Raw genomic sequence first — 15464 nt, 5'->3', positions numbered from 1 at the left:
ATACGTTTTCCTCTTCTTTTTGATAGTGCCTTGGGAAAAGGCAAAACACTAACTTTGACAATAACTACCTGAGTTCAGAAATGCCTTATTTTGACTTAGTCTTCCATCAGTTCTATTCTAGCCACTGTATGAGAAGATTACAGGAAAAGTACTAAGACTCAAGTAATGCGGGTTCTTTTTATGCAGAGTCAACTCTTCTGGGTCACAGTTACCCAGCAACAAAATAAAAGTAGTTATTTATAAGTGGCATTAAAGATAGGAAGCATAATGCCATATTATTTTTTAGAATTCTGGTTCTCTGATGTGCTATTTTCAAGTACAGTTAAGGTTTCTAAAAGTCAGGCCTGGTTCCACAGACTAAAACCACCTCAAATTAAATTTCAAGAAGAATTTTTTCATGTGACTCATTTTTTTTAGCCCGCTGCGCTACCGCCCAACTCCTCAAATTTTTTTAAAATATATATTTTTTAAAGATTTTATTTATTCATTCACGAGAAATGACAGGAGAGAGAAAGAACCAGACATCTTTCTGGTACATGTGCTGCCAGGTGTTGAACTCAAGACCTCATGCTTGAGAGTCCAGTGCCTCATCCACCTCCCAGCTCACATGACTCAAAAATTTGAAGTTGGATGAAACCTAAAATGCCTAGGGTTTGCATTTTTCCAGATGAGATAACAAGAACTCAGAGGCTTACTGACTTTAAGTTGTATAACTAGGTCACAGCAGAACACTCAACACAAGGCAGAATGTCTTTTGACAACTAGATCTTGAACTTCAAACCTTACTATACCAATTGAACCAATCTCTCCAACTAATCTCCCTCATTTCTTTCATTTTTGCTAAAAAAGAAAGTATTTCACTCCCTTATTGCCACTTCTGTTATCTTCACTCTGACAAAATCTTAGTGTTAAAACCCCTTCACGACCTGCTTCAGGCTGTCTCTTCAGTTCGGTTTTCCACCACTCTCCACTTTTCTCTTGACAAGCCAGCCTACCCTCCATTCTTTCACTACACCTGTGCTCTGTTTTGACAGTATCTTGTACCACCTCCTGCTTGTTTTCCCTAGTTCACTCATGTCTGAAATCTAATTTTTATGTCTTGCTTCTCTTTTGCTTGTTATGTCTAACAGAACATACTAGAATAGAATAGACCGCCTGGATTCAAGTCTCAGTTTCACAATGCTAGTTGTGTTATTCTTAATAAATTGCTGGGAGTCGGGCGGTAGTGCAGCGGGTTAAGTGCACATGGCACAAAGCTCAAGGACCGGCCTGAGGATCCCGGTTTGAGCCCCCGGCTCCCCACCTGCAAGGGAGTCGCTTCACAGGAGGTGAAGCAGGTCTGCAGATGTCTATCTTTCTCTCCCCCTCTCTGTCTTCCCCACCTCTTTCCATTTCTCTCTGTCCTGTCCAACAGTGATGACATCAATAACAATAATAACTACAACAATAAAACAAGAGCAACGAAAGGGGATAAATAAATAAATATTTAATAAATTGCTTAACCATTATGAGCCTTGGTTTTCTTGTCTATAGAATGAGGCAAATAGTGCCTGCCTCATAGGATAAAACATGGAGCATGGAGGGGGGTGGCACACCTGGTTGAGCGCACATGTTACAATGCACAAGGACCCAGGTTTGAGCCCCCCAGCCCCTGCCTGCAAGGGGAAAGCTTTGTGAGTGGTGAAGCAGGGCTGCAGGTGTCTCTGTCTCTATCCCTCCTTCTCTCTCAATTGCTGTCTCTATCAAATAAATAAAGGTAGTTAAAAAATTTAAAAAAGAGTAGCTGGGGAGTCGGGTGGTAGCGCAGCAGGTTAAGCACATGTGGCACAAAGTGCAAATACCAGCATAAAGATCCCGGTTTGAGCCCCCGGCTCCCCACCTGTAGGGGAGTCGCTTCACAAGCAGTGAAGCAGGTCTGCAGGTGTCTGTCTTCTCTCCCCCTCTGTCTTCCCCTCTCCATTTCTCTGTCCTATCCAACAACAACATCAATAACAACAATAAAACAACAAGGACAACAAAAGGAAATAAATATTTTAAAAAGAGTAGCTGGCACACAGTCAAATTCAAATGTTGCTGCTGTTGTTATTAAGTACTTCTCTATAACTAGATTATTAACTCTTGAATGCAAGAAATGTGGCTTTCTCATATTCCCTTAAGACTTGACACAGTGATTTACACGTGAATGACTGTGATTAAATCTGGGACTTGATTGTAAAGGAGAACAATGAAACTTTTTCTTCGAGATTCGAAAGGGTGAACACCTAGCTGCCAGAATTGCCTCAGCAAAATTTTTCCTTGAAGCAGAGATCTGCCTGCACCAGCCTAAGTACCTATAGTTATTTTATTTATTGGTAAGTATCCGGCTATGTGTTAGGCCAGTTTCATTGACACTCCCTTAGGAGTTTCCTCAGAGTCAAGATTTATTACTGAATTCACAGTGTTCTAGTCTTGGTACTTAACACAGGGGACCAGGATGACGCAAACACCCTGTTGACTCGAAGAGAACTCTCTGCAGGCCTCTTCACACTTGTGGGTTGCTTACTGTCTTGAAACCTTACGTTTGGTATGTTTTGCAAAAACCTGGTTTTGCCAAGATTATTTTAAATTATTCCTCCTGAAAGGGATGGACTCAAGGACTCAGTCTCATTTTAGATAGGTTTTCTCTCCAGTTGGCTATTTTAATCATTGTTTGTTGCCCATTTATCTTCTGTCAGTAAAATAAATGCTGTGTCCTGACTTCTGGCACTCTTTTTGCATTGTTTAAATATTTAATTTAGTTGCCTACACCAATTCAGGTGCTCCTCCCCCCAAAAAATTATTTAAAAGTTTATTTTTCATTGTTTAGTTTTCTGTGGCAAAATGCAGATCTATTTGACGATTCAAAGAAAAATCTTTTTCACTATCCTTAATAAATTGTGTGTGGGATGGGAAGCAGCATCCATAGACCTAAGAAAACTTTTACTACCTCATCTTCCACATACTTTACTAATGTAATTGGTGGGGAGAAAGGATAGCTTTTGTGTTGCAATCTGACACACACACACACCCCTCCTAACAATTTACCTCATTTCTGCTTTCAGGATGACGAGTGACTTTATCTTGCTCTAATTGCTGTTGTTGAGAAAGAAGTTCCATGACCCTAAACTGGGACAAACTAATTTTTTTACAGTAGCCATCTGTAAATCTTTTAAGTGAACATAGGAAATTAAAGGTTATCTCCCCCACAATCCACCTTCCACAGGCTACCACTGTTAGTAGTTTACCAGGTACTCTTCCAAATATTTGGCTGTCTTTACAATATTGTGTGTGTGCTGAGAACAATTGAGTTGTTTTTACCAAAGATTGTTACACATATCTGCCACTAAACTTGGGATGAATTTATATTTTATACAATAAATGTAGATCTTCCTCATTTTGAATGATAATACACGTATATGTACTTTTGTGTATTGGTATAGTGTAAATGTGTCTCTTCCTTTTATATAAGCAGTGCAATTGTTCCTAAATTTTTGCTATCATAAATGAAATGCTGCTATGGACTTAGGCCTTAGATAACAGAAGCTTCTCAAATAATTAACCTTGATATTCTATCTGAAATATGGCAAATACTCTCTACTAAAGCAATGTGTGTGTGTGTGTGTGTGTGTGTGTGTGTGTGTGTGTGTGTGTGTGTGTGTGTGTTTTAAAGTGCAATAGTTAAGAAATGGTGGCATTCATAAGATTTTGGAAAAAGCAACATTAAGTTCATATGATGTGCTTTTTCATATGGTCTTTTAATCTACCTATGATGTAGAAGGTAGTATTTTATAGACTAGAAACATAAATATCAGGAGGATGAATAATGTACCCAAGTTTCTAGAACTTAGTAATTAATGGGTCTGGGTTTCAGACCTTGGTTCAGTGTTGGACTACATCTGCTGTGCCTGCTTGGCTAGTCTAAAGGAAATAAAAATAGCTTGTCCCAGTTGCATGATTCCTTGGCTCAGATACCAGCAGCTAAATCTATGGTTTGCTGCTTCTGAATGTGGAATGCAAACGACCCTAAAAGGTATTCTCTACTTAGAAGCAACTTGTGAATAAGATATATTTTGTTGAAAGACAAAAAGTTTGTAAGTTGTTTGTCTTTAATCTTCCATCATTCCTTTCCCATCACCAGGCTTTCTCCGCAGTTATCACTGTAGTATTTTGTAGTATTAATGATCTCTTTGATCTGTGAATTGGATCATGTCACCCATTGGTTGTTTTAGGACCCAGAGAAGTTTTCCCAGCCTACCACTAACCCCCCCCCACACACACACACACACACACACGCACACTATAGCATTTTAAGAAACAAAGGGAGGGGGGAGACAGCATGGTGTTTATGCAAAGAGACTCATGCTTGAGACTGTGAAGTCCCCACACACTACCAAAAGCCAGAGCTGAACAGTGCTGTGGTAAAAAGAAGGAAAAAAAAAACTAGATTTCTTCTACCTTGTTATTAGGAAATCCGTTGATTATTAGGGTATGCCAGGGGTCATATGGAGGTGCTTGGCTCAAACATTGAGAAGACCCATACTAGTCACTTGTCATTGATCTACACTTATTGCTGCAGAGACATCCACTATCCCAAGCTGATGCAGGAATTCCACAGTGTTCGTCCACATTTGGAGCTTGGGCAGTCTCCCTGGGTATACCAAGGTACCCATTTCCTCCTCAGACTTGCTTTCTCACCAGTTATGCTGGCCAGGCATTAAGCAGGTCCTTTACTCCTTTCAAAGAAATGTTCAAATAATTTTCACCTGGGCAGAGGCTTTTAAATTCACTAGTAAGAGAAAACGAACCAGAACATCACTCCTGTATACGTGGTGGTGCCGATAATTGAACTTAAGTGTCAGACATACAAGGCTTGTGCTTCAGCCCCTTCCATTGACTGCTTCAATAACTTCTCGATCTCTGTTCAGGGATTTGTCCCCTTTTGTCGCCTTCGTGGGATGATTGCCTAGTACTCATGTCTTCTTTGGTTAAGAACCAAACAGCGTTTTTCATAGACCTGTCTTCACCCTCTGGTCCCAGAGGTAGACATAGAAGTCAAGTCAAAGTCGCTGTGGTTGGGTTGAGAATGAGTATGTCATACCTGAGGTGTCCTTCCTTTAGGGCTTCAAAGTTTGGGGGGCTCAAGGAGCTTCATACTGCCGCTGTCCAAGTTTGCAAACCACTCGTGAAGAACCAGCACAGAAGAGAAGCTGAGAAAATGAAGACAAATGTCTTTTAATGTTTTTAACCTTTGCATTCAGCCATGCCTGGAGTCAAGACCACCCCCTGGATTACTCTCTTATTCGAGCAAATAAATTTCATCTTTCTTTCCCCGAGTCCAGTCTGAGTTGGATTTTTTTTTTATGTCTTTTAGTTGAATTTTTAATACATTCCCACTTTCCTCTTGACATCAAACAGTTCCTCAGTTCTCATGCTTTGGCACACCACTTTCATCTTTCAGTTAGCACAGACTTTTACAAAAGATGGAAAAGCCTAATAAATGACTTCACACTGCTGTTTCTCAGCCCAACCAAAAGTATCTGCCACTGACTTGAAGTGCAAAGGGGGTTGTGGGTGGGGGGAATCAAGCAAAAATATAAACCAGTGCCTAAAAAGTCTGTCAGAATACTGAGGTCTGGGTCTGTTCAGGCTGCTTTGAAAAATACCACATGCCGGGCGGCTTACAAAGAAGTGTAGGACTTGTAAGATAGCTGGTTTGAGGAGTGTGTTGCTTTACCGCGTGTATGACCCAGGTTGGAGCCCAGCCCCCAGCGCAAGTCAAAAGCATAAAAAAGGGTAGTTGTATGTTGACTATTATGTGACTCACAATAACTACGGAGGCATTATATACAAAGCTAATGTCAGAAGCCTATTTCACCTCAATTTTTTTTAAAGGTTTTATTTATTGATTCATGAGAAAGATAGGAGGAGAGAGAGAGAGAAAGAACTAGACGTCACTCTGGTACATGTGCCGCCGGGGCTTGAACTCAGGACCTCACGCTTGAAAGTCAAGTGCTTTATCTACTGTGCCACCTCCTGGACCACACGTCACCGCAATTTTTAAAGGAGTGTCAGAGAGGGGCTGGATGCTAAAAGCAAAGTCATCAAAGTTACCACTGTTGATTCTAACACATAAAGCTTACAGGGACCAATGTACCACATTCATACAATGTCAAAAAAGTTCAGTGGTCTTTTATGCTTTTATCTTTCAGAAAAAAACAAATAAACTTGCAGGGCACAGGTGTTTTATGTACATTGCCACACAGCTTTTAAGACAGGACAGTTTAATTTCCCAGTTCTGGAACCTGGAAGTCTGTGATCAGGGTGCCAGCATGGTTGGGTAAGTGCCCCCTTCTGGGTTGTAGGCTTCTTGTATCCTCCCAGGATGGAGGGGGGTTAGAGATATCTATTCCCCTTTATATTTTATTTATTTACTTATTTATTCTTTACCAAAGCACTGCACAGCTTTGACTTATGGTGGTGCTGGGGATTGAACCTGGGGCCTCAGGTCTGAGAGACTTTTTTCCCATTCATCACGAATGAAGCCTGGGAGGTGGTGCAGTGGGCAGAGTGTTGGACTCTTAAGCACAAGGTCCCAAGTTAGATCCCTGGCATCACATGTGCCAGAGTGATGCTCTGTTTCTCCTCTCCCTCCTCATTTAAATAAACCTTTGGGGGCCGGGCAGTCGTGCAGCAGGTTAAGCCACATGGCACGAAGTGCAGGGGGTGTCTCTTCACAGGCAGTGAAGCAGGTCTACAGGTGTCTGTCTTTCCCCCCAACCCCGTCTCCCCTTACTCTTTCTGTTTCACTCTGTCCTATCTAACAACAGCAATAACAACAATAAGGGCAGCAAAATGGGAGAAATGGCCTCCAGGAGCAGAGGATTCGTAGTGCAGGCACCCAAATCCCAGCAGTAACCCTGGAGGCAGTAAATAAAATAAAATAAATAAATAAACCTTTTAAGAAAATGGACAGGCATAAATGTTCAAATTACAGCAAACTGGATAATAGAATCAGGCTAGAGCTTCTAAAGACCAGAGAGTTCACCCTGAGTAGGTCCCAACTACCTATTGTGCTCAAGTGCCTTACACAGGGCCTATCATCAACTTGGGATCGCGGGGAGTTGAGATGTCGCCCATGCAATAACTTTCCTCCTGACTGGTCACAACCTGAAAATCAAACTGCTTTATCCACCTGGCATGAAGACACCCAGGGTAAGTGTGTGAGGGCAAGTGGAAGGAAGCGGCGACCAATGTCAGGCTTTACTGCTTGTAAAATATTGAAAGTCCAGTTCTCTGGTAACCAAGGAAGTTATGAGGTTGCTCAGCTTGTTTTAGGCCCCCGTGTGTCCAAAAGCAATGTCTCTTTACAAACTCAGGCAGCACTTCCGGTAAAGTGACCATAAGGCCCCTCACCTCCAGTTCAGAATGACCATTGGTTGGTTGCTCTGGCAACCCCACCTCTTTTCTCCCACCTCTCCTGCCTTCTTGGTGCTGCCCCGAGCTCACATGAGATGCCATGGCACTTCTGTCCTGGGTGACTGGTGGCAGGTAAGAGGTTTCTGTTTTTAAGAGTTTTGCTGTTTCTCACTTGGTCCATAAGAGCCACTCAGGTCCAGATCCATGGTCACCACAAGCAGCACATGTCCTAGATCATCAAGTCAAAGGTTCAGACTTGTGAAGACAGTAGTTTGAGAAATGACCCCGAGAAAGAAAACCCCAGCGCATGCCCCTTAGCCACTTAGAAGTTGGCTGACATTGGGTCCATCATCACGTCATCTCAACTCCAGTAAAAGAAGGTATTGGAGAGGCTTGTAGCTATGAGTCAGTTACATCACAATCGCCTGAGGCCATTGTTAAAAAAGTTTTACAAAGCTTGATGCTAATTCTCTGTGGGAACACACATTCTCTTGGCGAGCAACCTGCAAGATATTGAAGGGCATTTGGGGGTCTGAGGAAGAAGGCAGCAAGTAGGTGCTGCTTCTCATGTTGTGTTAGGTTTGGATGGGGCTGGACCTGGAGGGGGTGAGGACTGGCCGACTTGGAGGGGGGTGCTGGTGAGGTGGGAGAATCCAGGGTTATCAGCCTCCATTTGCACCTATGACTCTCTAGTACCTTCTGTTCCTACCATAGGAAGGGAGCAACCTCAAGGGTCCCACTGGTCTAAACCAGAGTTCTCAGCTGACCCCAACATTCTAAAAATAAAAAAGAGAGAGAGGTCCAGACCCTGCTTCCAGGCGTTTGCGGGGATAGAGAAAAGCAGACGTGGGAGAGGCCATTGTCAACAGCAAGCTGGTCATGTCTTCCCTGAGGGGAGGACAGGTTTCCCCCTTCCCTGCCTCGGGCTGCAGTGGTGCAGTCTGTTACCTTGGAGACCAGCTAACACTTCCCGCAGGGCAGGCTTCTCTGAGTTGCTTGGAGCTAGTGTGGGAACAGGAGCCAGGAAAAAGCTGAACCCTGGACTGACCAGGAGCCCTTCTCCCCAAAACAGAAATTAATGGAGAAACGCAGGCCAGGGTGAGTGTCACAGAGCTGACAGGTGGGAAGAGGGTGAAGAGAGCCCAGAGAAGCCCTGTGCTAAGGGAGAAAGACAGGGCGGGGTGGGGGAGGGGAGTGGGGTCTCCTGCTCCCCACATACTTGGAGCAGGGGGCCCACACCAAACAGGGAAGTAGGCGGGCTGATTGGGAGAAGGACCATGAGAATTTGACAAGAGCCAGCCAGGGGGCGGCAAGAGGAGGAAATTGTCTCCTCTTCAGGAAGTGAGACAGCAAGTAGGGCTCAGGAAAAACTTGCCTGGGTTTTAGGTCTCTAGTCCAACAAAAAGTTTGAAGAGCCTATCTAGAGGTAGGTCAAACTTTAGCAAGGAAAGGTCTAAGAGAGCAAGAGCAAGGTGTGTGTGAGCAGAGGCTGCCAGGGCCGGAAGGATGCAAGGTAAAGCGGAGCCCAAGAGGTGGTGCAGCGGGCAGTGTGTTGGACTCTCAAGTACGAGGTCCTAAGGTGGCTCCCGGCATTGCATGTGCCAGAGGGGTAAGCAAGAAACAGGTCCCAAAGGAAGAAGATGACACACCCTGTGATTCTCCGTGACTTTGAGGAGCCTGATCGGGCCTCTAAACAGTAGGAATAATAGTGGTTCTACTTAAGGAAGAAATCATTCCAGCAGCAGAATGTGAAAATGAATTGCGCGAGACAAGACTAGAGGTTACATATCAATTAAAAATATAAACCAGGATAAAGCTTTATCCTAGATCTGTGTTTAAGAGAACCCCTGACCCAGTTTCACAAACAAGAAACTCATTCTTTTCAGACTTTAATATATTTTGAATTTATTGGCTAGAGACAGAAATCGTGAGGGTGGAAGTAGATAGCGAAGGAGAGAGAGATACCTGCAGCACTATACTGCTTGGGAGGCTTTTCCCCCTGCAAGTGGGGACCCGGGGCTCGAACCTGGGTCCTTGGGCGTTGTAGCATGTGCCTTCAGCCAGGTGTGCCACAACCTGGCCCCAGCTGAGTGTTTTCTTTACCCCTTGTGTTCAGGCAACGTCTCTCCCTTTGACCAAAGTGCTTTCTCCTGAGCATCAGGTTACAAGGGGAAATCCTCCCCCCCACCTCATTCCATCTAGGTGCTCCTAGAACTGTACAGAAATCAACCTCAGACTAGGAGACTTTTTAGAGGAAAAGCCTAAATTCAATAGCAGACTTATGGAGAACTCACATAGCTGTAATTTTGAAAGGTAAAGAGAATGAACATGTTTGTCCTGTGCTAAGGGATCTGGGGCATCAAGGAGAGAGGGGGAGATCTCCCATGGCGAGAAGAGGATGAGTGAAAAGATGAGTTGCTTGGGTAAGAGGACCTCTTCGCAGAAGATCCAGGCATGCACATCTCATCATGTTCACCTAAGTGATTACACCTCCCGCTACTTCCCACTAGGTCATCAAGAATTGACCTCTGATTACTGTTGTGATTAGAAAAAGGACAAGGCACTGAACTGGCCTCAGCTCTCAGCCTCTAGGACAAGTTGAGGGATACACACCCCCTTGAAGTCCTTTGGTCTGTATTTGCGGAGGCAACTAGGTACATTAAGTGCTACTTTTTTAAGTTGGTCATCTAGTGTGGGCTGTGATGATTTCACAGATATCTAAACAGGCCCTGGCAAACAAAAGATTCCCTTAGTCCCGTAAAATGGCCTTGGATCCCTCCAAACCAAACTGTCACCTATTGAGAAAATCTTCTTGGGGGCCAGGCAGTGGCGCACCTGGTTGAGCGCACATGTTAGCATATGCAAGGACCCAGGTTCAAGCCTCTTCCCCACTTATGGGGGTGGGGGTGGGGGGGGGCTTCACAAGCAGTGAAGCAAGTCTGCTGGTATCCACTTTTCTCTCCCTCCCTCAACTTCTCTGTCCTATCTATTAATAAAGGGAAAACAAAAGGAGATAAAGTGTCACTAACAGTGGTGGTAATCAAATAAATATAAATAAATAAATAAAATCCTCTTTGACCCTTTTAGGGAGACTGACACATCGATGTGGCTTAGGGTAAGGTGGTCATCTTTTTCTAAACTCTGGATCTGTTGTGCTGAGTACGTTTGTTCAACAAATGCTTTCTGGAGCAGTTTCAGGCACTGTTTTCTACAAAAGAGGTCTAGCAGTGAACATAACTCTGTTCCTGCCCTTATAGCTTTTACTTCTCATGGGTTTGTGAGAGAGGAATGAGGGGAGAGACAGAAGGAAGTGACTAGATACAGCACCCCATGATGACATGTGCTTCCATGCTGTAGGGAAGACCAAGCAGGCAGAGGGGCTGCTGTTTGAGATGGGGTACTGGGAGAACACCTTTCAAAGGAGGCTCATCAAAGTCCAAGGCTAAGAGCCGGACCCTTTCCCTCTCCGCCTCCCTGGTGGCATCTTCTTTGTAACTTCTAACATATCTAAGTATTTTATTCAGGTAAACAATACTTTTTTTAAAGTTTTTTTAATTGTATTTATTTGATAGAGACAGTCAGATATAGGGTACAGGAAGATAGAGACAGAGACTCCTGCAGCCCTGCTTCACCACTCATGAAGTTTTCCCCCTGCAGGTGGGGACTAGGGACTTGAACCTGGGTCCTTATGCACTGTAACATGTGCGCTCAACCAGGTGCATCACACCAGGCCCCCTGAATACATTTTTTTAAAATTTCCTTTTGTTGCCCTTGTTGTTTAATTGTTGTTGTTATTGATGTTGTTGTTGTTGGGTAGGACAGAAAGAAAGGAGAGAGGAGGGGAAGACAGAGAGGAGGAGAGAAAGACACCTGCAGACCTGCTTCACTGTTTGTGAAGTGACTTTCCTGCAGGTGGGGATCTGGGGGCTTAAACCAGGATCCTTAAGTCGGTCCTTGCACTTTGTGCCACATGCACTTAACCCACTGAGCTACCTACCGCCTGACTCCCCCTTTTTAAAATTTTTATTCATAAAATGGAAATATTGACAAGATTATAGGATAAGAGGGGTATACTTCCACACATTTCCCACCCCCAGAACTCCATATCCAGTCTCCTCCCTTGATAGCTTCCCTATTCTTTATTTTTTATTCTTTTTTAAATTTTTAAAAAAATATTTATTTTCCCTTTTGTTATCCTTGTTGTTTTATTGTTGTAGTTATTATTGTTGTTTTTGATGTCGTCATTGGATAGGACAGAGAGAAATGGAGAGCGGAGAGGAAGACAGAGGGGGAGAGAAAGACACCAGCAGACCTGCTTCACCGCCCATGAAGCAGACCTGGACTCTTATGCGGGTCCTTGCGTTTCGTACCATGTGCCATGTGCGCTTAACCCGCTGTGCTACCGCTGGACCCCCCACCCAAGGCCTAACACACCGCGTTGTTTGATTCAGTGCAGCACAACCCCCCCTCCCACACCAGTCACCGCAGCATCCAGCCATTCGGACTCTGTGTTCATTAAGCTGCTTAGTCCTCTGAAAAGAGAGAACTGCGACATTGTGGGGTGTCCAGTGTTCAGGAGGCATTTCTCTTTCAACAGTTTCTGTCACTAAAGTCTCCCAGCCAAGGGTCTAAAATAAAGGCACTTTTCCCCCCTTAATTCACTGCCATGTTATCTCAGTGCTTCTCCAAAAAACAAAGCATCCTTTGAGATTCAAGAGCCAGAAGAGAGGCAAGGAAGTTGCTGAGTCATCACTGGGCTACTGAACTCAGTTATTTCATAAGAACATGTACTTGACTGCACACACTGCAACCCCATTGGAGTTTCTTGCTTGCTATGCTTTAGACGGTAGTTTTGGGGTTATAAGTAACAGAAACCTGAGTTAGCCTAAGGGAAGAACTGGGGAATTATAACTGAAGGGACAACTCAGGGAATCCAGGAACAGAAAGTGAAATCAGTCCTTTCATGCTCCTGGGATCCAGTTGTTAAGAATTTGGGAGACGTGGGTTGGACAGTAGTGCAATGAGTTAAACACACATGGCGCAAAACTCAAGAACTGGCGTAAGGATACTGGTTCGAGCCCCCGGCTCCCCATCTGCAGGGGGATTGCTTCACAGGCGGTGAAGCAGGTCTGCAGGTGTCTTTCTCTTCCCCTTTCTGTCTCCCTTCCGCTCTCAATTTCTCTCTGTCCAGTCCAACAACAACAACAACAGTAACAATAATAATAATAACAACAAGGGCAGCAAAATTGGAAAGATGGCCTCCAGGAGCAGTGGATTCATAGTGCAGGCACTGAGCCCCAGCAATAACCCTGGAGGCAAAAAAAAAAAAAAAAAGATTTACTTTCCCCGAATTTCAGCTACATCCTCTATCAAAAAATTAATTAAAAAAATAAATAAGGGAGCTGGGTGGTAACGCAGAGGGTTAAGCACAGGTGGCACAAAGTGCAAGGACCTACGGAAAGGATCCCAGCTCAAGCCCTCCGGCTCCCCACCTGTAGGGGCATCGCTTCACAAGCGATGAAGCAGGTCTGCAGGTATCTGTCTTTCTCTCCCCCTCTCTGTCTTCCCCTCCTCTCTCCATCTCTCTCTGTCCTATCCAACAACAACGACATCAAGAACAACAATAATAACTACAACAATAAAACAACACGGGCAACAAAAGGGAATAAATAAATATTTAAAATAAAGAAATAAAGAATTTGGGAGACAAGGCAGTTTTTTTCAACCTTTTCTCTATTCCCCTTGAAATATTTATGGTCTACATGTAAACCAAAGTCTAGAGTGAGAGACTCATTTTTTTTATTATAGCGCACTGTTCAGCTCTGCTATATAGTAGTGCAGGGGATTGAATTTGGGACTTTGGGGCCTCAGGCTTAAGAGTCTCTTTGCATAACCATTATGCTCATTTTTTTTTTTTACCAAATCACATTCATGAATGCATTATTCTAAATTAAGATAAGTGCCATATAGAAAGGAGCGTAGTTATGGGGAAACTGACACAACACAATTGAGTCCCCAGCTGGGGGAGGTGGCTCGCGGAGTAGAGCGTGTGGTGCAGGGACTCAGGCCAGGAGCCTCCGGCATACAAGTCCTGTGCTCCAACAGCTGAACTCTGTCCCCAACACTTTCCACAATTTTAAATTTTATCCTATTTTTAAAGATCATTTCTTTTTAGGGTTGGGTGGTGGCTCATCTGGTTGAGTGCATGTTACAATGCATAAGGACCCAGGTTCAAGCCCCTCGGTCCCCACCTACAGGGGGAAGAAGCTTCACAAGTGGTGAAGCAGAGCTACAGGTATCTTTCTGTCTCTCCCTCTTCCCCTCCCCCTTCCTCTCAATTTCTGGCTGTCTCTATCCAGTAAAGATAATAGTGGGTCGGGTGGTAGCGCAGCGGGTTAAGTCTACTTAGCACAAAGTGCAAGGATTGTCGTAAGGATCCCAGTTCGAGCACCCAGCTCCCCACCTGCAGGGGAGTCACTTCACAGGTGGTGAAGCAGGTCTGCAGGTGTCTGTCCTTCTCTCCCCCTCTCTGTCTTCCCCTCCTCTCTCCATTTCTCTCTGTCCTATCCAACAACCAATGACATCAACAGTAATAATAATAACCACAACAAGGCTACAACAAAAGGGAGAAAAAAATGGCCTCCAGGAGCAGTGGATTCATGGTGCAGGCACTGAGCCCCAGCAATAACCCTGGAGGCAAAATAATAATAATAATAATAAATTATTACTAACAAAGAGAACTACAAAACTTTTTTAAAGATAATTTATTTTTATGGGAGAGACCAGAACACTGCTCAGTTTTGGCATATGGTGGCACCAGGAATAAAACTTGGAACATGAGGGTGGGGTAGGGGAAGTGGGGCTCAGGCATGGAAGTCTGATATGCTAACACCGTGATCTCTCCCTAGTCCTTCACATTTGTTTTTAATTTTCTAAAAAGATTTTATTTGTTAATCAGAAAGATAGGAGGAGAGAGAAAAAGAACCAAACATCACTCTGGTACATGTCAGAGATTGAACTGTCAGGGATTGAACTCAGGACCTCATACTTGAGAGTCTGATGCTTTGTCCACAGCACCATTCCCCAGACCACACTTTTTTTCTTAATATTTATTTATTCCCTTTTGTTGCCCTTGTTGTTTTATTATTATAGTTATTGATGATGTCATTGTTGTTGGATAGGACAGAGAAATGGAGAGAGGAGAGGAAGACAGAGGGGGAGAGAAAGGCAGACACCTGCAGACCTGCTTCACCGCCTGTGAAGCGACTCCCCTGCAGGTGGGGAGCCAGGGGCTCGAACTGGGATCCTTAAGCCGGTCCTTGCGCTTTGCGCTACTTGCGCTTAACCCGCTGTGCCACTGCCCGACGTCCTCACATTTGTTTTTAACATCAGTCTCTTCCTCTGGAATGGAGGCTTGGAGTGGACAACGAAATAGCTCACTTGGCTCGTATGCTGCTTTGCCATGTGCACAAGCCACCAGATTTGAGCCAGGCTCCCACTGCATTGAAGAAAGCTTTGGTCTCTCTCTCTCTCTCTCTCTCTCTCCCTTCTCTATTAAAAATAAATAAATAAATAAATAAGGTAGTGTCTAGCCCAGTGCTTCTTGACTGGGACCATTATGACTATTATGCCCTCAGGAGGAGACATATTTATTTGTCATGACTCGGGGGAACAGGGATGTTGTGGCTTCTAGTCCGTTGATGTCAGTGCTGCTGCTTAATATTCCACAGTGCACAGGAGAGCCCTTCAAATAAAGGCCCCTTTTGGTGTATCTCAGAAGTGTATCTTGTTCACCACTGTGTCCTTAGCAGCCAGCATAAAGCCCGATTTCTTGTGATGTTCTCTCTGTTTATTGAATTACTTTAGACGAGCGGAGGTTTCCATCAAGCTCTTCACAGCTGTCGACTATCTGCTTTCATTTCTTCCCCAGGACAAGTATTAGGTGTTCTTATGATGGCTGCGAAGACTAGTCATGTTTCCTCTGGCCCAGATAATAAGTTTCTGGAAAATCCCTGGTAAGCAACTTCTTT

The 15464-nt window shown here is 44.1% G+C and overlaps 1 protein-coding gene across 6 annotated transcripts in view; it reads left to right on the top strand.

Annotated features, from left to right (window-relative positions):
- The window catches only part of LOC103107793 (uncharacterized protein C16orf52 homolog B), a 134232-nt gene that overhangs the window by 63822 nt on the left and 54946 nt on the right, over nucleotides 1–15464 (top strand). For 2 of the 6 annotated variants that reach the window (XM_060172832.1, XM_060172831.1), the window contains exon 3: nucleotides 15365–15449. In XM_060172832.1, the coding sequence (XP_060028815.1) occupies nucleotides 15365–15449 (85 nt within the window). Of the gene's footprint in view, nucleotides 1–6234; nucleotides 6356–6974; nucleotides 7231–8369; nucleotides 8533–15364; nucleotides 15450–15464 lie in introns of those variants that run through there. The other 4 variants (XM_060172834.1, XM_060172835.1, XM_060172833.1 and 1 more) reach the window with 4 other exon arrangements.

Source organism: Erinaceus europaeus, chromosome 15 (assembly GCF_950295315.1).
Source record: "Erinaceus europaeus chromosome 15, mEriEur2.1, whole genome shotgun sequence".
NCBI lineage: Eukaryota > Metazoa > Chordata > Mammalia > Eulipotyphla > Erinaceidae > Erinaceus > Erinaceus europaeus.
The sequence above is the reverse complement of the archived record's forward strand: the minus strand, read 5'-3'. Positions and strand labels throughout refer to the sequence as shown.